This window comes from Mobula birostris, chromosome 5, assembly GCF_030028105.1.
Source record: "Mobula birostris isolate sMobBir1 chromosome 5, sMobBir1.hap1, whole genome shotgun sequence".
In the NCBI taxonomy this organism is placed as follows: domain Eukaryota; kingdom Metazoa; phylum Chordata; class Chondrichthyes; order Myliobatiformes; family Myliobatidae; genus Mobula; species Mobula birostris.
Window position 1 is genome coordinate 196529272 of NC_092374.1, and position 24826 is coordinate 196554097.

Consider the following 24826-nt stretch of genomic DNA (forward strand, 5'->3'; position numbering starts at 1 on the left):
GGTGGGTTGTCTTGGTCGGGAATTATGAGGGTCACTAGCAAACTCAGAGTGCAGGGAGCACAGAGACATCGGCAATTCAAACTAAACTAAAATTTTATTATAGAAATTAGCAAGAACTCAGGGAAACTGTGCGGACACTTGACGAACAGAAATCATTAATGATGCACAGAAGAACTCAATCTCAGTTTCACCCGACAAGGCATCACAACGACCCAACAAAGAGGGGTCGGCATGCTCCCCCCCCGCCCCCAGAAATACGTAGTAATTCCGGACGTTGACAATACCTTGCTAATTAAATGATCCCAAGTTGAATAAAAGTGATAAATTCAAAGAGTTTAACAATTCCCAATGATCCCAAATGAGACACCTGCAAAACAAAGTGAAAAACCAGAGCTGGTGCAAAGACAACAATTAGACATAAAGGGTGAACAATTCAAGGACAAAGCATACCCATGAGGTGACATTGAGAAAAAAATACCGTCCACATACTAACTGCCAAAAAAATCCTTTATTAAAAACGATCCTTAGTTGTGACAGGAATGGGTTGCACTGCAAGAGTGCGGAGGGAGGAGAGAGAGGGGTAATGATAAATATAGCAATTAAACCAGTGACCAGCATTAATACAATGAGACACAAAAAGAAATTAAAGTAATAATCATGGGAAGAGGTAGAATTAAGGGTTGGAAACACGGCAGCAACCGCGGGAAGGTGATGTGACAGGGGCGATTGGTTTAGAAATCTGACAGCAGTGCGGAAGAATGTGTTTTTAGGTCCGGGAGGAAAGTGGAGCACCCACAGAGGAAACCCTCGTGTTGTGATCACAGAGAGAACAAGAAAACACAGACAGAGCCCGAGGTTAGGATCAAACCTGGGTCTCCAGCGCCCCGAGGCCACTGCCCTATCAGCCACGCCACTGTCCTTGCCCAGTATGATCCGCCGAGTCTTTTCAAAATGAAGCAATGACGTGGATGAAAATCAATTTATCACGTTTGTGGAATTGAGGTGAATAATCATGCAGGAAGCATCCTGTGACAGGATGCCAATCTTTCAAAATTACTGAAGAACGCAAAAACAACAGTAGCAGAAGTAGGCAATTCGACCCGTCAAGCCCATACTGTTTGTTATTCGATATGATCCCCTCTCCCATCTCCGCTGGGATAGCCCTCAAGAGAACCAGTTCTTCTTTACCTACACTCTTTTCTGTGCCAGGCCTACTAGGGAATAGACAGTTGTTCGTCACTGTCGGACGGCACTGTGGTGCACGGGGAGGGGACCCGAGTCGTGCCCACATTGGATGTAAAGCAGACTGAAGATGACACAGCTAGTAGTGCTGCCGCCTCACACCTTTCTGCTCGGAGTTTGCACGTCCTCCCCATGACCACGTGGGTATCCTTCTTGGTGTCCAGTTTCCTCCCATGTCCCAAAGTCGTGCAGGTCGGTAGGTTACTGTAAACTTCCCCCAGTGTGTGAGTGAGCGGTGCAATCTGGAGGGATTACTGGAAAAGTAGGAAGAATAAAATGGGATTAAAGATAAAATATTTTAAAGATCAGCTTTATTTATTACATGTATATTGAAATACTGAAACGTACAGTGAAATATGTCAGAGTGTCGCCACGATTCTTCCGCCAGCAAGCATACCAATTTGCTAACACTTACTAACCTGTCACCTGGAGGAAACCCACGTGGTCGCCAGAAGGACGAGCAAATTCCTAATAAGGAATTTGTGATGAAATAGTGGACATGGGTTTGATTGCAACGTTTAAGTGAAGTTTGGGTAAGTACACAGAAGGGAGGGGTACAGAGGGCTATTGTCCAGGTACCTGTCGATGGGAAAAGGCAGAATAACAATTTGGCCTTGGTTAGGTGGGCCAAAGGGCCCATTTCTGTGCTTTAGTGGCCTATGACTCCATCTCAGGGGTTCCTGACCTGGGATCCACGGACCTCTTGCTTAATGATATTGGTCCATGGCATAAAAAAAGTCGAGAACCACTGCTCTATCAACTGCCCAAAGAGAAGAGGGTGTGATCAGAATGGCAGGAGACTTTCTTCATTTGAGCTGGCTCCGGAGTGCTTGTACATACAGCATTGAAATAAAGTCATACCACATAGTGGAGAGTGCCCGGAATCAGAAGCTGGGGTTTTTATCTCAAGAAAGGCTTTATAATTGTCACTCCAACATGGATAAGGGATGCATGAATGAGGAGGCAGACAAATGTGGCTCCTGCCACCAGCCTGAACTGCTCATCTGTCAAGAGTGATCCAGCCAGGGAGTGGTGAATCTGTGGAATTCGTTGCCACAGATGGTAGTGGAGGCCAAGTCATTGAGTAAATTTAAAGTGGAGGTTGATCAAGGCATCAAAGTTTATGGGGAGAAGGTAGGGGAATGGGTCTGGGGGAAAAATAAATCAGCCAAAATCAAATGACAGAGCAGACTCGATGGGCTGAATGGCCCAGATCTGTTACTATGTCTTACAGACTTGTATTTCCTACACTCTTTTCATTTGAAAAGTAACTTTATTTGTCACATGCATAATGACACATCAAAACAGTGAAACATGTCATTTTTCATCAACAGTCCACACTTCTGGTGCCCACATAGCATGCCCACAACTTAATAAGACTAACCCTAACTGTGCATCTTTGGACTGTGAGAGGAAACTGGAGCACATGGATGAAAGCCATGTGGTCACGGGGAGAATTTACAAACTCCATGTAGAGGGTGGTGGAATTGAACACAGGTCACTGGATCTGTATTGCTTAACCACTACACTACCCTGACACCTTCGTTAAACACAAAGATCCACTGGAACAGGAACTCTGGGTTCTGAGAACTGAAGGGCTCCCTGGAAAATTTATCATTCTTCGGTGTAACACACTTTTTAAAATGACATAAAAGCATTTTATTTGGTGGTATCAACAGAGCATCATCCAATAGTGTGGAAATTGGCTTGTCCCAACTGTTGCAATACCAGATTATCAGTTTATCTGAGTTTTTTTTAATCCTTTTCTGCTTTAGTTCTGACAAAAGAGTCTTTGATCTGGAACTCCGTTTCCCCTTCCACACCTGCTGCCCAAACTGCTGATTGTTTTTCGCAGATTCTGTGTTTGTGTCAAGCTTCTGGGGTAATGGCGACATTATTTTATTTGTTTTCTTTTGACAACAAGCCCGCACTACCCAAATACATCCAGGTGACCAATCAACCTTCTAACCCACCCGTCTTCGGGATATGGGGGGAAACCAAAGCACCCGGAGGAAACCCACGTGGTGACGGGGCAGAATGGACAAACTCCTTACGGTCAGCAGTGGAATTGAACCCAGGTCACTGGCACTATAAAGTGTTACACTAAACGCCACACTCAACACTGCCTGAGAGACAAATACTGGGGTGGGGTCAGTACAGAGGAGTCCCCGGCTCCTGCACAACCATGGAGTTACACAGCACGGAAACACAGGCCCTTCGGCCCAACTGGTCCATCCATGCTGACCAAGATGCCTGTTCAAGCTAGTCCCACCTGCCTGCATTTGTGCCGTATCCCTCTCAAGCTTTCCTGTCCATGTACCTGTCCAAGTGTCATTCAAATGCTGGAAATGTACTTACCTTAACCACTTCCACTGGCAGGTCAGACCTCTGAGTGAAAATGTTCCTGTTAAATCTCTTCCCCTCTCACCTTAAATGTATGCCCTCTCATTCTTAACTCCTCATAACTGGGGGAAAAAAAGACTGTACATTCACCTTATCTATACATGATATACATCTTCATATGATCACCCCTCCATCTCCTACACTCCAAAAAATAAAGTCCCAGCCTGACCAATCTCTCTCTGTAACTTAGTCCCCTAAGTCATTGCAAAGTCCTTGTAAATCTTTCTTCTACACTCCGTCTAGCTTAATGGCATCACTCCCGGAGCAGGGTGACCAAAATAAACCTGCGGCTTCAAGTTGAAGTTCAAGGTGACCAAGTGCGGCTTCAAGTTGAAGTTCAATTGTCATTCAACCATACAAATGTATTGGCGTTCCTCTGGGGCCAAGTTGCAAAACACCGTCACATTCAACTCACATCACATATAGTAATAAGAAAAAAAATAGCACGTCCCTGAGTGGCATGGCCTGAAAATTGATGGTGCATGGGATGTTGTCCTGGAGCCACGTTTCCACAAATGCAACTACTCAGCACTTTCTCATCTCACGCTGATTCAGCAGACTAACGTCATGGAGCTCTGCAGCGCAGAAATGGGCCATTCGGCCCATCCGATGCGTGCCGAGCTGTTATTCTGCCTCGTTCCATCGAACGGCATTTGGACCATAACCTTCCTTACCGCTCCTAACCGGGTACGTAAAGCTGGTAGGGAACATTACGAAGTTGTGTCATGAAAGAGTTAAATATTTGCCGCAGTCAGCAAAGTCGATTGTGGAAAATGAAAAGTGTGTTTTTTTAAAAGAGGCCTGTTTGTTTGCTCTGCGACTAGTACTCTGGAGCCAATTTTATCTCCCCAACAGGTGGGGCTCAACTCGAGAGGCGGGACGGAACGAGATAGACTGCGTGAAGCTCACTTTTTGTGCGGGATCTCTGTCCGATTTAGCGTTGGAACTTGTGTAACGTGCGCCCGACACGACCACTCACCTCTCTCCTCTGACCCAGAGGGTGACGGAATAGCTTGGGTGGGGTGGAGAAGACGGGAAACCCACCCACCTCCAACACTTCATATCGCCATGCCCGTGATACCTGCCTACACCCTTATTATTATCCCTCTGCAGAGCAGAGCAGATACCAGAAACTTCTACTTGTGGGTGAGTTCGTTCATAACTTTTATTACTGCGGCCGTAATAACCCCGAGGGACACATCCAAACTCCCTCCTCCCCCCCCCCCCCCCCGGACACAGGACGCCTCCCGGAACACAGAGGCACAGTCTCCCATTGAAACGGGAAGCGCCCTCCTGTGAAGCTGCTCGCAGAGTTTTACTCCTGTCTGAACTCCGGTGCCGACTTCCCGCCGCCATGACTCCAAAGCGATGCAAAGAGGGCGGGAGTGAAAACTTCTGTTCCCTCTGCACTTCATTCCCCTCCCTCAAGTGTAGCATGGTCGCCGTTGTAATTAACGAAATGCAACAGCTGAGCCTGCGCACAGCAAGATCCCGTGAGGCGGTGTTCCCGGACGCACTGGCTGTTCTGCTGCATAATGGGGAGTGAAGTCCCACGTTTATCAGACCTGTCGCGCTTTATTCCACGTTGTTACTGATTTACCGTGTTCTCCCTCGGCGATCAGATCGGTATAAACATATGAGAAAAACGTCACTGTACATCGGTGCTTGTGGCAATAACAAACCGATTCCAAATCGATCTATCACAGTGGCGTAACGCTTTAAAGCGCCAGTAATCTGACGATGAGAGTTCAATCCCGCCGATGTCTGCAAGGAGTTCCTACGTTTTTCCTGCTACCACGCTGTTTCCTCCTGGGGCTCTGGTTTCCTCCCACATTTCTAAAAGTTAATGAGTCGTAGGCATGCTATGTTGGCCCCAGAAGCATGACGACAATGGAGGGCTGCCCCCAGCACATCCTCGACTGTGTTGGTCTGTGACACAAACATTACATTTCACTGCCTGTCTCAATGCCCATGTGACATATAATGCTAATCTTAATCTTTAAAGTATAAGAGGAATAGCTAAAGTAGACAGTCAGAATCTTTTTGTTTCCCCCTGGCAAGTATTGGAGGATATGCACTGAAGGTGAGAGTGGAACGTTTAATGGAGATGTGCAGGACAAGTTTTATTTTATGCAGAGGGTGGTGTGTATCTGGAATGGGCTGTCAGGGGTGCTGGACAAGCAGATACAGTAGAGATACTTAGGAGGCTGTCAGATCGACCCGAAAGCATGTAGGGAACAGAGGGATAGGTGTCATCTGCAGGCACAAGAGATTAGTTTCAATTTGGGATCATATCGGTACAGACATGGTGGGCCAAAGGGCCTGTTCCTGTTCCCCATCTGACTGTTCTTTGTGTGTGGGTAACAGACACATTAATCTTATAGACAATATACGGGCATAAGACATTGGAGCCAAATTCTGCCATTCAACCCATCAAGTCTGCTCCACCATTCTATCATGGCTGATTTATTTTTCCTTTCAACCCCATTCTTCTGTCTTCTGCCTGTAACCTTTGATGCCCTGACTAATCAAGAACCTATCAACCTCTGCTTTAAGAATACTCAATACAGTATACCTAATATAACAGTCTCAATTTCATGCAGACTTGCCTGTTCAAAGGTTTCAAAAGTACATTTAATGTCAGAGAAATGTGTATAATATACATCCTGAAATGCTTTTTCTTCGAACAGATTACAGAAGAATAAATATAGGACAGAATTTACATTATGTAAGAGTCTGATATAGAAAGAGGCAGGTTCAATATTGTCATTTAAAGAAAAATTGGATAGATATATGGACAGGAAGGGAATGGAGGGTTATGGGCTGAGTGCAGGTCGGTGGGACTAGGTGAGAGTAAGGTTCAGCACAGACTAGAACATAGAATAGTACAGCACATTACAGGCCCTTTGGCCCACAATGTTGTGCTGACCCTCAAACCCTGCCTCCCATATAACCCTACACCTTAAATTCCTCTATATACCTGTCTAGTAGTCTCTTAAACTTCACTAGTGTATCTGCCTCCCACACTGAATCAGGCAGTGCATTCCACGCACCAACCACTCTCTGAGTGAACAAACCTTCCTTTAATATCCCCATTGAACTTCCCACCCCTTACCTTAAAGCCATGTCCTCTTGTATCGAGCAGTGGTGCCTTGGGGAAGAGGCGCTGGCTATCCACTCTATCATTCCTCTTATATCTTGTACACCTCTATCATGTCTCCTGTCATCCTCCTCTCCAAAGAGTAAAGCCCTAGCTCCCTTAATCTCTGACCATAATCCATACTCTCTAAACCAAGCAACATTCTGGTAAAGCTCCTCTGTACCCTTTCCAATGCTTTCACATCCTTCCTATAGTGAGGCGACCAGAACTAGACACAGTACTCCAAGTGTGGCCTAACCAGAGTTTTATAGAGCTGCATCATTACATCGCGATTCTTAAACTCTATGCCTCGACTTACAAAAGCTAACACCCCATAAGCTTTCTTAACTACCCTATCTACCTGTGAGGCAACTTTCAGGGATCTGTGGACATGTACCCCGAGATCCCTCTGCTCCTCCACACTACCAAGTATCCTGCCATTTACTTTGTATTTACTCGAAGGGCTGAGATGGCCTGTTTCCGTGCTGTAATTGTTATATGGTTATATGGAAACAGGCCCTTCAGCCCACAATATCTGCACTGAACACAATGCCAAATTAAACCATATCCTCCCCGCTTGAAATTGCACACGTGGACGAGACTGCAGACTGCAGATGCTGAACTCTGTGGGCTGAGATGCATCTGAAGGGTGGTCTGGCAGGGGGAAAGGGGAAGGAACTGTTGACACTTCAGGTCATCTGGACCTTGCTTTAGGTCTGAGAGTGGAGAGTGGAAATGGCTGATATAGAGAGGGGAGTGAGGAGACTGGGGCCAGTAAGTGATTGGTGGGCTGGGAGAGAGTTATCAAATTCTCTCACTTGTCCCATGGAAAATTCAGGATGCAGTTACCCCTTTTAGTTTAAACAGGATCGTAAGACTGGAGTTGCTTGGCATTCAGGATGAAATAATCAATTGCGCCCAATGTTAGCTTAGCAGGGGAAGCTGGAGAGTGGTAATAGATAGATGTCGCTCACTGGAGGCCTGTGACCAGTGGTGTGCCACAGAGATTGATGCTGGGTCCATTGTTATTGATCATCTGTATTAATGATTTGGATGCTAGCGTGGTAAACTGGAAAAACAGATTTGCAGATGATACTGAGATTGGGGGTGTAGTGGACAGCAAGGAAGGCTATCAAAACTTTCAGTGGGATCTTGACCTGCTAGGGATCTGGGCTGAAAAGATGGCAGATGGAATTTAATACATTTAGGTATGAGGCATTGCATTTGTGTTTGAACAAAGGGACCTAAGAGTGGAGATCAAAAGTTCCTTAAAAGTTGTCCCACAGGTAAATAGGCTGCTAAAGAGAACTTCTGGCACTTTGACTTTGATAAATCAGGGCATAGAGTACTGGAGTTGCGATGTTATTGTTGGTGACTCAGAATTTGGGAATTTCTGTGCAGTTTTGGTCACCTACCTACTCGAAAGGTCTAATTAAGTTTGAAAGAGTGCAGAGAAAATTTACGAGAACATTGGTCGGCTATGAGGCCCTGAATTAAGGGAAAGATTAAATACATTAGGACTTTATTCACTGCCCCAGGAGAATGGGGGTGGGGGGAGGGGGAGATCTTACACAGCTATACAAAATTATGAGGTACGCTTTTTCCACTGAGGATGGATGAGACTAGAATCAGAGGTCACAGGTTTAGGGCAAAAAGCGAAATATTTCTGGGTAACGTGAGGGAGAACGTCTTCATTCTGAGGGTGATACAAGTGTGAAATGAACTGCTAGTGGAAGTGGTAGGTGTGGGACCTATTGTAACATTTAAGAGAAGTTTGGATCAATACATGGATGCGAGAGGTATAGAAGGAGATGGTCCAGGTGTGGGTTGATGAGATGAGAAAAGGTCAGGTCAGCACAGACTAGATCAGCCAAAGGGCCTGATTCTGTACTGTAGTACTCTATGACACTCAGAGTGTACCCTGAAATTGAGACTTTTTAAAATGGTCCCCAGTAAGCAATTTGAGGATAATAGAATTTTAGAAGTCTATCAAATATCTGTGGCAAGTGGTCTGTAGATGAACAGGTTGGGTGTGAATTTTCAGGAGAGGGACACACTGAATGGAGGTAGAGGTCGGTTGCAATTTTTGTTAACGACTATGAATTGTGACTAACCCAGTTTCTAATGCTCCACATTAAGCTTCATTAGTCTCAGTCTCCATTGTGTATACAATCTCCATTCACAGCCAATGGTGTAAAAGCTCCAACAATAGCCATTGTCACAATAACTCCTGTCAACTGAAACTTGGGTGGGGTGGTGCTTGATATTGGCCTTTGATAGAGGGGTGGCAGGGGCTCACCAGTGACTGTCCTCATCAATGATTTCCTTTGTGAGAATATATGCTCTGTGTAAGAAAGACATCTGAGACATTGCAATGGAGCTGTGAAATGACAGGGCAGATAGACGGGTTCTACCAGTAACAGGAATCTGAGAGCTGAAATGTCTCTGCTGTGGAATTTTGTAATTAAGTTTATGCTATTTAGGGTCCCATGGAAATGAACTCAGGAGGCAGCACGGTAGCTTCACCATGCCAGTGATCCAGGTTCAATTCCCACCACTGTGAGGAGGTTGTATGATAGAAAAATGGAGGGCTATGTAGGAGGGAAGGGTTATAGATTGTGGAGAAGATTAAAAGGTTGGCACAGCATTGTAGGCCAAAGGTCCTGTAATGTGCTGCACCGTCACAAACTGCAGATGCTGGAAATCCAAGCAACACACACAAATGCTGGAGGAACTCAGCAGCCCAGGCAGCATCTATGGAAAAGAGTAAACAGTCCGCGTTTTGGGCCAAGACCCTTCACAAGACTGAGGGGGAAAAAAAGTCAGAGTAAGAAGGTGGGGGTGGGGGGTGGGGGGAGGAGGAAGTACCGGGTGGTAGGTGACAGGTGAAACCAGCAGGGAGGAGAGGTGAAGTAAAGAACTGGGAAGTTGACTAGAAGTAGATAATTGACTGAAGAAGGGGAATCTGATGGGAGAGGGTGGAAGACCACGGAAGAAGGGGAAGGGAGATGATGGACAGGTAAAGAGATAAGCTGAGAGAGGGAAACGCTATTGGGGAATGGTGAAGGAGACGGGGGCATTAGCGGAAGTTAGAGAAGTCGATACTCATGCCATCAGGTTGGAGGCTACCCAGACGGAATATAAGGTGTTGTGTACCTGAGTCTGGCTCCACCGTGGCAGTAGAGGAGGCCATGGACTGACATGTTGAAACTCCAACCTGAGTGTGGCCTATGTACTGTACTATGTTCTTTGTTCATTGTTGATGAAAATCACAATATTCATAACGAGAGCAAGTTCTTAGTCCTCCTTTGCACCAGCAACACTGAGCTAGTTTATGACAGCCAGTCTCAGGAGAGGCCATTCAGCCCCTTGACCATGTATATGTTAATTAAAAAAACTCTGCTTTCCTGCTCCTTCCCGGGAATCTCTCATGCCCCAGTGGACCGATGTTCCTTCTGTTTTGGGGGGATAAACGAGGTCATGAAATGTCCTTGGCAGTAGACTAATCAAAATCAGGATTATTGTCACTGATGTGTGTTGCGGTACTTGTTTTTCTGTGACAGTGATACAGTGTGATAAATAGGTTGCAGAAATAGTACAAATGAGGAATAGTGAGGTTGTCTTCATGGGTTCATGGACCATTCAGAAATTGGAAGCTGCTCCTATAACATTGCCTGGATCTTCAATCTAATCTAATCTTGTATCTCCCCCTGATGGTAACAATGAGAAGAGGGCATGTCCTGGATGGTGAGGGTCCCTAATGATGGATGCCGCCGCCTTCTTGAGGCATCGCCTTTTGAAGATGTCCTCACTTATGAATCCGAAGGCATTTCACATACACATTACTAATAGAGAGTAGCTAGGGAAAGGAAGGTCTACTCAGGGACGGAGAAGTCTGTCCACACGAAAATGGCCAGACACATGTGCTCGTGCATCCATTTGGGATTAGTTCAGATTGGCACTGTGGTTGCCCTGCACTTGTGTCCAATGTGTCTTTCAGCTGAAGCAGATGAAGGAACTCGAACAGCAGCGCGACGTGCTCTGGTACGGGTTGGAGATGGTGGAACGGGCGCGGGACTGGTACCACCGGGAGATTCGCAGCCTATGCCACAGGCAGGACCACGGCAGCAGGAGTTCAGGAGATGAGGTGAGTGCCCAACCAGAGTACTAGGATGTGGTGTCTATCTGCAGGCAACTTATGACCAGGGGAGAAGGGCAAGAGACAAAATCAGAATCAGGTTGATTATCACTGTCGTAGAATTTGTCTTTTTTTTTTGTAGCAGCAGTACAGAGTAATACATCAAAATAATTCATAAATGGTGGCAATAGTGTTCTCTATTTTGTTCCAATGTTCTATGTTTATGGATTTGGACTGTGGACCTTTTCAGGGTTATGGTTTTTATATTCACTGTTTTTACCCATTCTTTCTCATTGTTTTTTTTATCTGGGTTATTTGAGGGTCAACATTCTTGTTGCATTTTTATCAGATTTTCATGTGGGTGGAAGTGGATTTGGGGGTCGATGTTCTTGTAATGCTGTTTTTTGTGTGGGGAGGAGGATTCAGGGCAGATGTTCTGGCAGTGCTTTTTTGTTAGATGAAATATGAAAAGCTGGCAACTAATATCAAAGAAGATACTAAAAGATTTTTTAAATATATAAAGGGTAAAAAGGAGTTGCGGATAGATACAGGACCAATAGAAAATGATGTTGAGGATATTGTAATGAGAGATGCAGAGATGGCAGAGGAACTGAATGCGTATTTTGCATCAGTTTTCACAGTGGAAGACACCTGCAGTATACCAGACAGTCAAGAGTGTCAGGGAAGTGAAGTATGAGCAGTGAAAATTACGACTGAGAAGGTGCTCAGGAAGCTTAATGGTCTGAGGGTGGTTAAACCTCCTGGACCTGATGGAATGCACCCTCGGGTTCTGAAGGAAATAGCTGGAGAGATTGTGGAGGAATTAATGATGATCTTTCAAGAATCTATAGATTCTGGCATCTTACCGGATGGCTGGAAAATTGCAAATGTTACTTTGCTATTTAAGAAGGGTTGGAGGCAGCAGAAAGGAAACTATAGACCTGTTACCCTGACATCAGTGGTTGGGAAGTTGTTGGAATCGATAGTTATGGATGAGATTACGGAGTACCTGGAGGCACATGACAAGAGAGGTCAAAGCCAGCATGTTTTCCTGAAAGGAAAGTCCTGCCTGGCTAACCTACTGCAATTTTTTTGAGAAAATTACAAGCAGGGTAGACAAAGGAGATGCAGTAGATGTGGTGTACTTGGATTTTCAGAAGGCCTTTGACAAGGTGCCACATATGAGGCTGCTTAGCAAGATAAGAGCCCATGGAACTACAGGGAAGTTACTAGCATGGGTAGAGCATTGGCTGGTCGGTAGAAAACAGAGAGTGGGAGTAAAGGGATCCTATTCTGGCTGGCTGCCAGTTACTAGTGGAGTTCCACAGGGGTCGGTGTTGGGACCGCTGCTTTTTACAATGTATGTCAATGATTTGGACTATGGGATTAGTGGATTTGTGGTTAAATTTGCCGATGATATAAAGATAGGTGGAAGAGCAGGTAGTGTTGAGGAGACAGAGAACCTGCAAAGAGACTTAGATAGTTTAGGGCAGTGGTCCCCAACCACCGGGCCGCAGACTGGTACCAGGCTGCAAAGCATATGCTACCGGGCCACGAGTTAACGATATGAGTCAGCTGCACCTTTCCTCATTCCCTGTCACGCACAGTTGAACTTGAACATGGGGTTGCCAACTGTCCCGTATTTGCCGGGACATCCCGTATATTGGGCTAAATCGGTTTGTCCCATACAGGACCGCCCTTGTCCTGTATTTCCCCTGCTAAGGTAGAGCTTTCCTATGAAACCTTTCATGCCGAAATGGCGTAAAGTGAAGAAGCAACTACCGTTAATTTATATGGGAAAAATTTTTGCACGTTCCCAGACCCAAAAAGTAACCTACCAAATCATACCAAATAACGCATAAAACCTAAAATAACACTAACATATAGTAAAAGCAGGAATGATATAATAAATACACAGCCTATGTAAAGTAGAAATAATGTATGTACAGTGTAGTCGGGAAGATTAAGGCAAAACCGATTAGTGGGAAAAAAATCGGCACGTACGCACATGCACACGTCACATATGCGCACATCATGCATGCGCACATAGGTGCCCGTGCAATGCTTCATGGTCATGGTAGTCTTTCTTGGGTTAAACAGAAGTGTCCCATATTTGACTGCTACTTTTGCCCCTTAAATACACAGCCTATATAAAGTAGGAATAATGTACATACAGTATAGTTGGGAAGATGATGGCAAAACCGGTTTGTGGAAAACAAATCGGCACGTACACGCATGCACACACAGGTGCCCGCGCAAGGCTTCATGGTCATTGTGGTCTTTCTCGGGGTAAAGTGTCCCATATTTGACTGCTAGTTTTGTCCCTTATTTGGGAGTGAGAAAGTTGGCAACCCTAACTGTAAGACTGTAAGAGACATGTTGAGGTGAGTTTAACGCTACTTGAACACTCCCCCCACCCCCGGTCGGTCTCCGCAAGAATATTGTCAATATTAAACCGGTCCACGGTGTAAGAAAGGTTGGGGACTCCTGGTTTAGGGGAATGGGCTAAGAACTGGCAAATGAAATGCAATGTTGGAAAGTGTATTGTCATGCACTTTGGTGCAAGAAATAAACGGGCAGACTATTATTTAGTTGGAGAGAGAATTCAAAATGCAAAGATGCAAAGGGACTTGGGAGTCCTTGTGCAGGATACCCTAAAGGTTAACCTCCAGCTTGAGTCAGTGGTAAAGAAGGTGAATGCAATGTTGGCATTCGTTTCTAGTGGTATAGAATATAAGAGCAAGGATGTGATGTTGAGGCTCTATAAGGCACCCGTGAGACCACACTTTTGAGTATTGTGTGCAGTTTTGGGTTCCTTATTTTAGAAAGGATATACTGACATTGGAGAGGGTTTAGAGAAGTTTCACGAGAATGATTCCAGGAATGAAAGGGTTACCGTATAAGATGTGTCTGGCACCTTTTGGGCTGTATTCCCTGGAGTTTAGGAGAATGAGGGGGGGATCTTGTAGAAACATTCCCAATGCTAAAAGTCCTGAACAAATTGGATATGACAAAGTTATTTCCCATGGTAGGGGATTCTAGAACAAGAAGGCATAACTTCAGGATTGAAGGACGTCCTTTTAGAACAGAGATGCAGAGAAATTACATTAGTCAGAGGGTGATAAATCTGTGGAATTTGTTGCCACGAGCGGCTGTGGAGGCCAAGTCATTGGGTGCATTTAAGGCAGAGATCGTTAGGTTCTTGATTAGCCAGGGCATCAAAGGGTATGGGAAGAAGGCAGGGGTGTGGGGTTGACTGGAAGAATTAGATCAGCCAATGATTGAATGGCAGAGCAGACTCGATGGGCCAAATGTCTACTTCTGCTCTGATATCTCATGGTCTTATGTTTGTGTGAGGAGAGGGGGATTTGAGGGCTAATGTTCTTGTTGCCTTTTCTGCAGGGGGCGGAGAGGAAGTTGCTGTTCTTTATTAGTGCAGAAGGGGTTGGGTTTGCTGTTTCTCTTTGAACTGACTTCCATGGTCTTCTTTGTTTCATGGCTATCTGGAGAAGAAGTATCTCAGAGTTGTTTTCTGCATACATACTTTGAGAATAAAATAATAACTTTGAACCTTTGAAATAATGTTCATAAGCTCATGAACCATTCAGAAATCTGATGGCAGAGAGGAAGGAGCTGTTCCTAAAATGATGAGTCTGGGTCTTTAGGCTCCTGTACCTGCTCTCTGATGGTATTAATGGGAAGATGGAATGTCCTGAATGATGAGGATTCTTAGTGACAGATGCTGCCTTCCTCAGGCACCGCCTGTTGAAGATGTCACCCATGGAGGGGAGGCTTGCGCCTGTAATGGAGCTGGCTGAGTTTACAACTCTCTGCAGCTTTTTCCGATCCTGAGCATTGGTGCCTCTATACTAGGATGTGAAGCAAGCAGTTAGAATGCTCTCCACCATACATCTGTAGAAATTTGCCAGAATCTTTGGTAACATACAAAATCTTCTAAACTTCATAGTCATAGTCATACTTTATTGATCCCGAGGGAAATTGGTTTTCGTTACAGTTGCACCATAAATAATAAATAGTAATAGAACCATAAATAGTTAAATAGTAATATGTAAATTATGCCAGTAAATTATGAAATAAGTCCAGGACCAGCCTATTGGCTCAGGGTGTCTGACCCTCCAAGGGAGGAGTTGTAAAGTTTGATGGCCACAGGCAGGAATGACTTCCTATGACGCTCTGTGCTGCACCTCGGAGGAATGAGTCTCTGGCTGAATGTACTCCTGTGCCCACCTAGTACGTTATGTAGTGGATGGGAAATATTGTCCAAGATGGCATGCAACTTAGACAGCATCCTCTTTTCAGACACCACTGTGAGAGAGTCCAGTTCCATCCCCACGACATCACTGGCCTTACGAATGAGTTTGTTGATTCTGTTGGTGTCTGCTACCCTCAGCCTGCTGCCCCAGCACACAACAGCAAGCATGATAGCACTGGCCACCACAGACTCGTAGAACTTAAATGAAGTATTGTGTTTGGTTTGCTTTATTTGTGATTGCTTGGGCCCAGGGTCTAGTGTTGAACATTTAGCCCCATGACCCATCAATATCACATGACCATCTCAACTCCTGTCTGTCTCCCCCAGGACCTCCGTCCTCCTGTCACAGCCTTCTGTCCCATCAGTGATTTTGCCTCCAGTTCTCACTGGGGCAAAGAATCCCAAAGGTTCACCAGGAAGCAAAGGGGATTTCTCCAATGTTGGGGTCAGCATGCGAGAGATGAGCTGAAGGACCTGTTTCAGTACTCTATGCCTGTGTGTGACTCTCTGCGTCGATAACTCTATGGCTTTATATGGCCGTTGAGACACTGTGGCTCAGTTTGAATGTGGGTCTGTGCAACTGAGAAAATCCAGTGAGACCCAACACAGATTGGGGGATTTGCTTCATTGAGCTTTTTCACTCCATCTGTCATAACAGACAGGATTTCCTGGTAGCCAGCCATTTTAAATCCCCTTCCCATTCCCACACCTTCATGTCTGTCCGCAGCCTCCTCTACTGCCAAGTTAATGCTAGAGGCAGGTTAGAGCAGCAGCACCTCATATTCCAACCTTAGTTGTCTTCAATGGCAATCTGTCTTCAATTTCTCTCACTTCCAGTAAGCGTCCTCTCACTTTCCTCACCTCTTTCCCCATTGTCTTCTCCTTTTAGATTACACCATTACAAGCCTCTTTCCCTTCCACCTACCAACTCTCAGCCTCTGTCACTATTGCCACTCTTCCCCTCTTCCATCAGCCTAACTCTTCTCATCACTTGGATCCATCCACTGCTGCCAGCTTTGCCCACATCTTTGTATTGCCTCTTTTCCCGGTTCGGATGAGGGTTTCAACCCAAAACATCCAGTGCCCATTTCCCTCCACAGATGCTGCCTGACCCACTGAGTTCCCCCAAGTGTTGTGTGTGTTGCTCTCGGTTTCCAGCATCTGCAGTTTCTTGTGTCTCTGTCTTTAAAACTGAAGCATTTTAACGGACATCGGAATGAGCTGGGTGAGAGGTAGATTATGGCAGAGATTCACATATTCACATGCAGAAAGCAACCCTCCAGTTCAGCGAGACCATGCTGAATATCGGGGATCAATCCCTCCCCACATTCCCATCATTTCCCCCTGTTTCTATCTTTCCATAGAACCATAGAAACTACAGCACAGAAACAGGCCTTTTGGCCCTTCTTGGCTGTGCCGAACCATTTTCTGCCTAGTCCTACTGACCTGCACACAGAACATATCCCTCCATACACCTCCCATCCATGTATCTGTCCAATTTATTCTTAAATGTTAAAAAAGAACCCGCATTTACCAACACACATCAAAGTTGCTGGTGAACGCAGCAGGCCAGGCAGCATCTGTAGGAAGAGGTGCAGTCGACGTTTCAGGCCGAGACCCTTTGTCAGGTCTCGGCCTGAAACGTCGACTGCACCTCTTCCTACAGATGCTGCCTGGCCTGCTGCGTTCACCAGCAACTTTGATGTGTGTTGCTTGAATTTCCAGCATCTGCAGAATTCCTGTTGTTTGCCCGCATTTACCACCTCGTCTGGCAGCTCATTCCGTACTCCCACCACTCTGTGTGAAGAAGACCCCCTAATGTTCCCTTTAAACTTTTCCCCCCTCACCTTTAACCCATGTCCTCTGGTTTTTTTCTCCCCTTGCCTCAGTGGAAAAAGCTTGCTTGCATTCACTCTATCTATACCCATCATAATTTTATATACCTCTATCAAATCTCCCCTCATTCTTCTACGCTCCAAGGAATGAAGTCCTAACCTAGTCAACCTTTCTCTGTAACTGAGTTTCTCAAGTCCCGGCAACATCCTTGTAAACCTTCTCTGCACTCTTTCAACCTTATTTATATCCTTCCTGTAATTTGGTGACCAAAACTGAACACAATACTCCAGATTCGGCCTCACCAATGCCTTATACAACCTCATCATAACATTCCAGCTCTTATAATCAATACTTTGATTAATAAAGGCCAATGTACCAAAACCTCTCTTTACGACCCTATCTACCTGTGACGCCACTTTTAGGGAATTTTGTACCTGTATTTCCAGATCCCTCTGTTCCACTGCACTCCTCAGTGCCTTACCATTAACCCTGTATATTCTACGTTGGTTTGTCTTTCCAATGTGCAATACCTCAGACTTGTCTGTATTAAACTACATCTATCATTTTTCAGCCCATTTTTCCAGCTGGTCCAAGTCCCTCTGCAGACTCTGAAAACCTTCCTCACTGTCTACTACACCTCCAATCTTTGTATCATCAGCAAACTTGCTGATCCAATTTACCACATTATCATCCAGATCATTGATGTAGATGACAAATAACAATGGACCCAGCACTGATCCCTGTGGCACACCACTAGTCACAGGCCTCCACTCAGAGAAGCAATTCTCTACCACCACTCTCTGGCTTCTTCCATCGAGCCAATGTCTAATCCAATTTACCACCTCTCCATGTATACCTAGTTATTGAATTTTCCTAACTAACCTCCCATGCAGGACCTTGTCAAAGGCCTTACTGAAATCCATGTAGACAATATCCACTGCCTTCCCTTCATCCACTTTCCTGGTAACCTCCTCGAAAAACTCCAATAGATTGGTCAAACATGACCTACCACGCATAAAGCCATGTTGACTCTCCCTAATAAGTCCCGGTCTATCCAAATGCTTGTAGATTCTGTCTCTTAGTACTCCCTCCAATAACTTACCTACTACCGATGCTAAACTTACTGGCCTATAATTTCCTGGATTACTTTTCGATCCTTTTTTAAACAACGGAACAACAAGAGCCACCCTCCAATCCTCCGGCACCTCACCTGTAGACGGCGACATTTTAAATATTTCAGCCAGGGCCCCTGCAATTTCAACACTAGTCTCCTTCAAGGTCCGAGGGATCGTCAGGTCCCGGGGATTTATCCACTTTAATTTTCCTCAAGACAGCAAGGACCTCCTCCTTTTCGATCTGTACAGTTTCCATGATCTCACTACTTGATTCCCTCAATTCCATAGACTTCATGCCAGTTTCCTTAGTAAATACAGACGCAAAAAACCTATTTAAGATCTCCCCCATTTCCTTTGGTTCCGCACATAGCCGACCACTCTGATCTTCAAGAGGACCAATTTTATCCCTTACAATCCTTTTGCTCTTAATATACCTGTAAAAGCTCTTTGGATTATCCTTCACTTTGACTGCCAAGGCAACCTCATGTCTTCTTTTAGCCCTCCTGATTTCTTTCTTAAGCATTTTCTTGCACTTCTTATACTCCTCAAGCACCTTATTTACTCCCTGTTTCCTATACATGTCATACAACTCCGTCTTCTTCTTTATCAGAGTTGCAATATCCCTTGAGAACCAAGGTTCCTTATTCCTATTCACCTTGCCTTTAATCCTGACAGGAACATACAAATTCTGCACTGTCAAAATTTCTGCTTTGAAGGCTTCCCACCTACCAATCACATCCATGCCAGAGAACAACCTGTCCCAATCCACGCTTTTTAGATCTTTTCTCATTTCTTCAAATTTGGCCTTCTTCCAGTTAAGAACCTCAACCCTAGGACCAGATCTATCCTTGTCCATGATCAAGTTGAAACTAACGTTCCCTTACAGACTAGGGGCAATTCAGAGGCCAATTAACCTGCATGTTTATGAGAAAACCAGAGCACCCAAGGGAGGCCCACACAGCCATAGGGAGAATGTGCAAACTCCTCACAGAGAAGAGTGGAGACCAGGATCGAACTTCAATTTCTGGCGCTGGGAGGGGACGGCTTTACCCACCCCATCACAGAGAGAATAGTGCATGTCTGGAAGTCCCTTTCTCAAACATGTTGAAGTCATGGAAAATCCCAAAGCTGAGGCTGCTGTTTCTGTTGGGTAACAGATGGCATCGTGTAAACTCTGCACAGATTTACAATTTACGCCAACTGATGTTCTCAGAATTACTTTCACTTGCATAGTTTGTCTTCCATTGTACATTGGTTATTTGTCAGATTTGTTTTTATTACTTGGAGATACAATACAGTAACAGGCCCAACGAGCCTGCATCATCCATGTGACCAATTAGCCTACTAACCTGTACATCTTTGGAATGTGGGAGGAAACCAGAGCACCCAGAGGAAGTCCACATAGTCATGGGGAGAATGTACACACTCCTTTCAGATGGCAGTGGAATTAAACTCAGATCATTGGCATTGTAATAGCGTTACATTTTTGGAATGTGAGAGGAGAAAGGATTGGAAGTTGGGAAATGTGAATATGGATTCTGATTTTTGTATTATTTTCTTTCTCTGCTTTCCTACCCACTTCCTCCAGGAATACACGCTTAAGTATTTCCCAGACCGTGCCAGCCTCCTTCTGGACAAAATCCAACATGCCAACGTCTGCCTCCGCAGCTTCATTTCCTGTGCAGAACTGGTCAGTTTCTCCACTGTAAAAACATTCTGCGTTTAGAGCCATGGAGCACTAAAGCACATTTAGTGATCTATTTACAACTTCAGTGTGGAACAGGGCTTTCCAGTATAACAAGCTGCACCGGCCTGCAACCCACCTATTTAACCCTTGCCTAGTCACAGGACAATTTACAATGGCCAATTAACCTACTAATCACCATGTGTTTGGGCTATGGGAGGAAAACAGAGCACTTGGAGGAAACCAACATGCACATGGGAAGAAAGTACAAACTTTCTTACAGGGGACGTCGAAATTGGACTCCAAACTCTGATGCCCCAAGCTGCAACAGCATCTCGCTAACTGTGCCACCAGTGTTGACTCTGTGTTGATAAACAGAAGAGGAAGGAGTGACTGAAATACGGAGATATGTGGCAGAGTTTCAGACAGTGGGCCAGGGGGACTGGCTGTTGTTTCCCTAGGGCTACAACGAGGCAGGTTCCAGCTCCTGATAGATAACATCCTCCGTCTCCAAGCCAGCCCCTTGTTGTCACACTCACTCCTTCCCTCTCTCATTCCTGCCCATCCTCCTGCTGTTGCCCTCTTGCTGACTCTTCTGACCTGCTCCCCACTACCCGACACCTCAGCCCTTTTCCCACTCCTTACCATAGAGCACATTGAGAACGAGGGGAGATTTGTTTGAGGTATACAAAATCATGAGGTGTATAGATAGGGTAAATGCAAGCAGGCTTTCTCCACTGAGGTTGGGCAGGACTAGAACTTGAAGTTGTGGGTTAAGGGTGAAAGGTGAAATATTTAAGGGGAACCTGAAGGGGAACTTCTTCACTGTGAGACTGGTGAGAGTGTGGACGTGCTGCCAGCTGAAGTGGTGGCGCACCATTTGCAGCATTTAAGAGAAGGTTGGATAAGTACTTGGATGAGAGGGGGATGGAGGGCCATGGTCCATGTGGGGGTCAATGGCACAAGGCAGAAAAATAGGTTGGCTGGGGCCAGAAAGGTCTTTTTCTGTGCTCAACGGACTAAAGATTCTTCCGTTCTGACGTCAGATCTCGGAACAATCCCCACATCCAAGAATGCTACCGTGTTATCCATTTTAGAAAAGCAATATTTATTTATTTATTTGATTTTTGGAAGGAAGATAGATTAGCTTTATTTGCCATATGTACATTGAAACACAGTGAAATGTGCCATTTGCTTCACTGACCAGCACAGTCTGAGGGTGTACTGAGACAGCCAACAAATATCGCCACACTTCCAGAGCTAACATTGCTTGCCCACAACTCACTAATCTGAACCCATATGTCGTTGGAAAATTTAATGTCTTTGCATTGGACTGTTACCTAAAAACCACAAATAAAATGTCATGTATGTAGTGAAACTAAATCAGATTCTGATTAATCCATCACAATCATTTAGAAAGCAGCAGGAAACTATTAATTTACCTTGAAGTGTTCCACACACCAAAGCACTAATTTATCCCTCTGGGAAGAACATTATTGGTTGGGGTGGAGGTGACTCTTCCCATCTTCCCGGATGGTGAAGGTGACAGCTCACAGCACTGATAAGCCAGGCATAATCAGTGTGGAGTCTGCACTTTCTCGATGTGACTTGCATGGGTTTTGTCCGGGTGCTCCAGTTTCCTCCCACGGTCCAAACACGGGCATGTTGCTGGGAACAATAGATTGCCCCAGATATGTAGGTGATGGAGGGAATTTAAGGCGTTGACGGCAGTGTAGGGTAAAGCTAAATTGGTACAAATAGCTGACCCCAAGGGCCTGCTTCAGAGCTTGGTGATTCTATGACGCTACAGTTTGGAGGTTAAGCTGTTTTTTTCTGGGCTGAACAGACATTTCTCGCTCCAGATGTTGCAGCCTCCTGACTTCACTGAGATCTCCTGCAGTCAGCGCCCACTGAGGAGGGAGAGCAACCGATCCCACCAGCAGGCTGTGGCCTTACTGAAGCAGCAGAACCAGCTGCTGACCAAGGTACTGAACGCCTCCACTGTGTCCAATGTTGATCATTCTTGAGCAGTAGGGCTGTGCAGGGAGCCCAGAGAACAGGCCTTTTGGTCCATAATATTGTGCCAACCTTAAAGATCCATCCAATAGCAGAGGGTGCTTCACACCAACTCTGGCTGGACCAGAGTTAATGTATGAGGAATGTTTGATGGCATTAGGCCTATACTCACTGGAGTTCAGAAGAATAGTGGGGGGAGGGGGAAATCACATTGAAATCTATTGAATATTGAAAGACCTAGATAGATTGGAAATGGAAAGGATGTTTCCTATAGTGTGAGAGTCTCAGACCACAGGGCAGAGCCTCAGACTAGAAGGATGTCCCTTCAGAACAGGGGCTCCCAACCTGGGGTTCATGGTCTTCTCCGGTAATGGTAGGGGCCCATGGCATTAAAAAGGTTGGGAGGTTAAGCACAGAGATGAGGAGGAATTTCTTGAGCCAGAAGGAGGTGAATCTGTGGAATTCATTGCCACACACGGATGCAGAAGCCAAGTCATTGAGGACATTTAAAGCTGAAGTTGATTGGTTCTTGATTAGTAAGGGTGTCAGAGGTTACAAGAAGGCAGAAGAATGGGTTGAGGAGGGAAAATAAATCAGCCAAGATTGAATGACAGAGTGGACTCGGGTTGAATGGCCTAATTCTGCTCTATGCCTTATGGTCATAGGGTCAAGAGCTGCGTGAAGTCAACCCGATTCTGCATCAACACCCAGGCTGAAGTCATCTGGTTTGAGCTGGGTCTTTGTTCCTGCTTTCAGCATCCAGTGCGAGGTTCCTGCTTTATTTTTTGGATGAGTTTGGACATTTCGTGCCCATCCCTGCACTGCCTCTTGAGCAGGTGGTGGTAACTGCTGTGCTTGAAACACTAATGCATGTCCTGCCACGGCATGTTGTGTGGTAGTTCTAGGACAACACCGGAGGACTGATCCGGGGTTTCGAAGTCAGGACGGCTGTGAATCGGAGGGGAGCCTGTGAGTGGTGGTGTTCCCATGTGCCCACTGCCCTTGTCCTCAAGGCTGGTGGTGGAGCTTTGCACAGCAAATTCCAGGCGATCAGGCGCAGAGGAGAATACAACAGGAACATTGAGTATTTCTTTTCCTTCAAGAAAGGAAGCTGTACCAAAATGACATTGGGAATGTGCGGGTTTGTTGGATGTGCAAAGATTGGATGTGAGTACGTTTGTGAGGGAGAGGAGAGGGAGAAAGTGATGAGAGAGAGATAGGGGAGATGGGGAGGTGGCAGGAGAGAAATGGCAAGATAGAGGGAGAGAGATGGAAGGAGAGAGCAAGAGATGGAAACAGAGGAAGAGACAGGAATCCTGAGAAATACAGATAAGGGACAGAGACGGACTCAATTGAAGCATTTAAGAGCTGGGGTGGGTGGGTGGGGGGATATTGACAAAGTTAATGTGGAGAAATGATTCTCTTGTGAAAATATAGAGCAGAATAAATGAGGTTAATGAGATGTTTTTCCTGAGATTTGAGTTTTTGAAACCTCTCTGCAAAGGGGGCTGGAAGGAGAGACCTTCAATATTTCTAATACAGAGGTACATTGTTGATAAGTGGGCGGGGGCATGAAAGATTACTCGGCAAAAGTCAAGAATGCAGAGTAGAGATTTCAACTGGATTAGCCATGTTTTGATGGAAAACCACATATAGAGGGGATGAATGGCCTCTCTTGAATTTGTATGACCCAAGAACGTGCTGTAGTGAAGTCCTTGAGCAGCAGTTGGGAGAAATCTCCCGACAACATTCAATACCCACAAACCCAGCAGCTGTTTCATGTGGCTAGCATGCAGACAGTGGGCTGAAGAGTCCACACGACAAGGGTTGTATCAGAATGTGCTTCCTGCTACCCCATCCCTGACACCCAGCGTACGCCGTTGAAAGGGAACAGGATGGAGAATGTCACTGGTCACTCACATTTCTGGTCCACAGGAAGTGTCAAGGAAAAGACAGTGGATCGCGCAGCTGGAGAAGGAGAACTCAACACTGATCAGACGGCTGCTGGACGCCCATTTCCAGTACTAGGCTCACCCAGCACGTGCTGGAAGTCTGGAATAAAGTGGAAAATGTGGTGGGACCGTCGAGGGGAGCACGGGGACTCTGGGATAATTGGGTGCTGAGGCATTTTTCGCAACACTTTGGCCAATTACGATGACTTTAGGAGCCCGCCCATTGACAGCGGCTGACCAATGGACCCCACTCCCCCCCCCCCACTCATAAAACCATGGGCTGGAACTTCATGTCGTCACAATTGCAGGGTGCAAAATCTCAGTTGAAATGTGAACATACATCAACAGGCATTTACCGCACAGTTACAAGAACACCAAGTGGCCCAGGATGGCTCCTCCTCCTGTACAGTACATTATAGCCTCGCATGTGGCCAGGTGCATGGGTAGAGTCATAGATCAATACAGCAAAGATACAGGCCCTTTGGCCATCTAGTCCATGCCGGCCACGGTGCCCACCCAGCTAGTTCCAATTTCCTGCTTTCGGCCCATTATCCCTAAAAGCCCTGTCCCTCTATGTCCTGTACAATAACTTGTCAAATGATACTATTGCACCTGCTTCAACCACTTCCCCTGGCAGCTCCTTCCACACCCGACCATCCTCCCTGGGCAGAAAAAGTTTTCTTGTCAGGTCTCTTTTAAATCTTTCCCCTTACACCCCTGAGAAATAGACTTTTATTGTATACAATTCTTCTACATTCTGAACCATTTTATTGTATTTCTTTGTTTTTGTGTAAATGTCTGTACGAAAATGAATCTCAAAGTAGTATCTGGTAACATTTATGTACTTAGATAATAAATTTACTTTGACTTGGACTACATTCATTTCCCTCGCTCAAGTCTCATCCCTTTCTCTGGTAGATCAGATTCACCGATCTCTACAACACCATTCTCAAATTCCAGGAACTGGTAAATTAAAAACAAAGTAACAAAATCTCCCCATTGTTCTTTTGCCAGCACTTTTAGATCTC

At 45.5% G+C, this 24826-nt stretch overlaps 1 protein-coding gene across 2 annotated transcripts; it reads left to right on the forward strand.

Annotated features, from left to right (window-relative positions):
• Positions 1 to 13: 13 nt before the first annotated feature.
• LOC140198212 (suppressor APC domain-containing protein 2-like) lies at positions 14 to 24667 on the forward strand. Of its 2 annotated transcripts, XM_072259252.1 has the most exons (6): positions 14 to 1002; positions 4501 to 4791; positions 10785 to 10931; positions 19735 to 19836; positions 21693 to 21815; positions 23782 to 24667. In XM_072259252.1, the coding sequence occupies exons 2-6, from the start codon at positions 4714 to 4716 to the stop codon at positions 23872 to 23874; spliced, it is 543 nt and encodes a 180-aa protein (XP_072115353.1). In that variant the 5' UTR covers positions 14 to 1002; positions 4501 to 4713; the 3' UTR covers positions 23875 to 24667. The 2 variants fall into 2 exon arrangements, with proteins under 2 accessions (XP_072115353.1, XP_072115354.1); XM_072259253.1 differs by lacking the exon at positions 19735 to 19836.
• Positions 24668 to 24826: the final 159 nt, after the last annotated feature.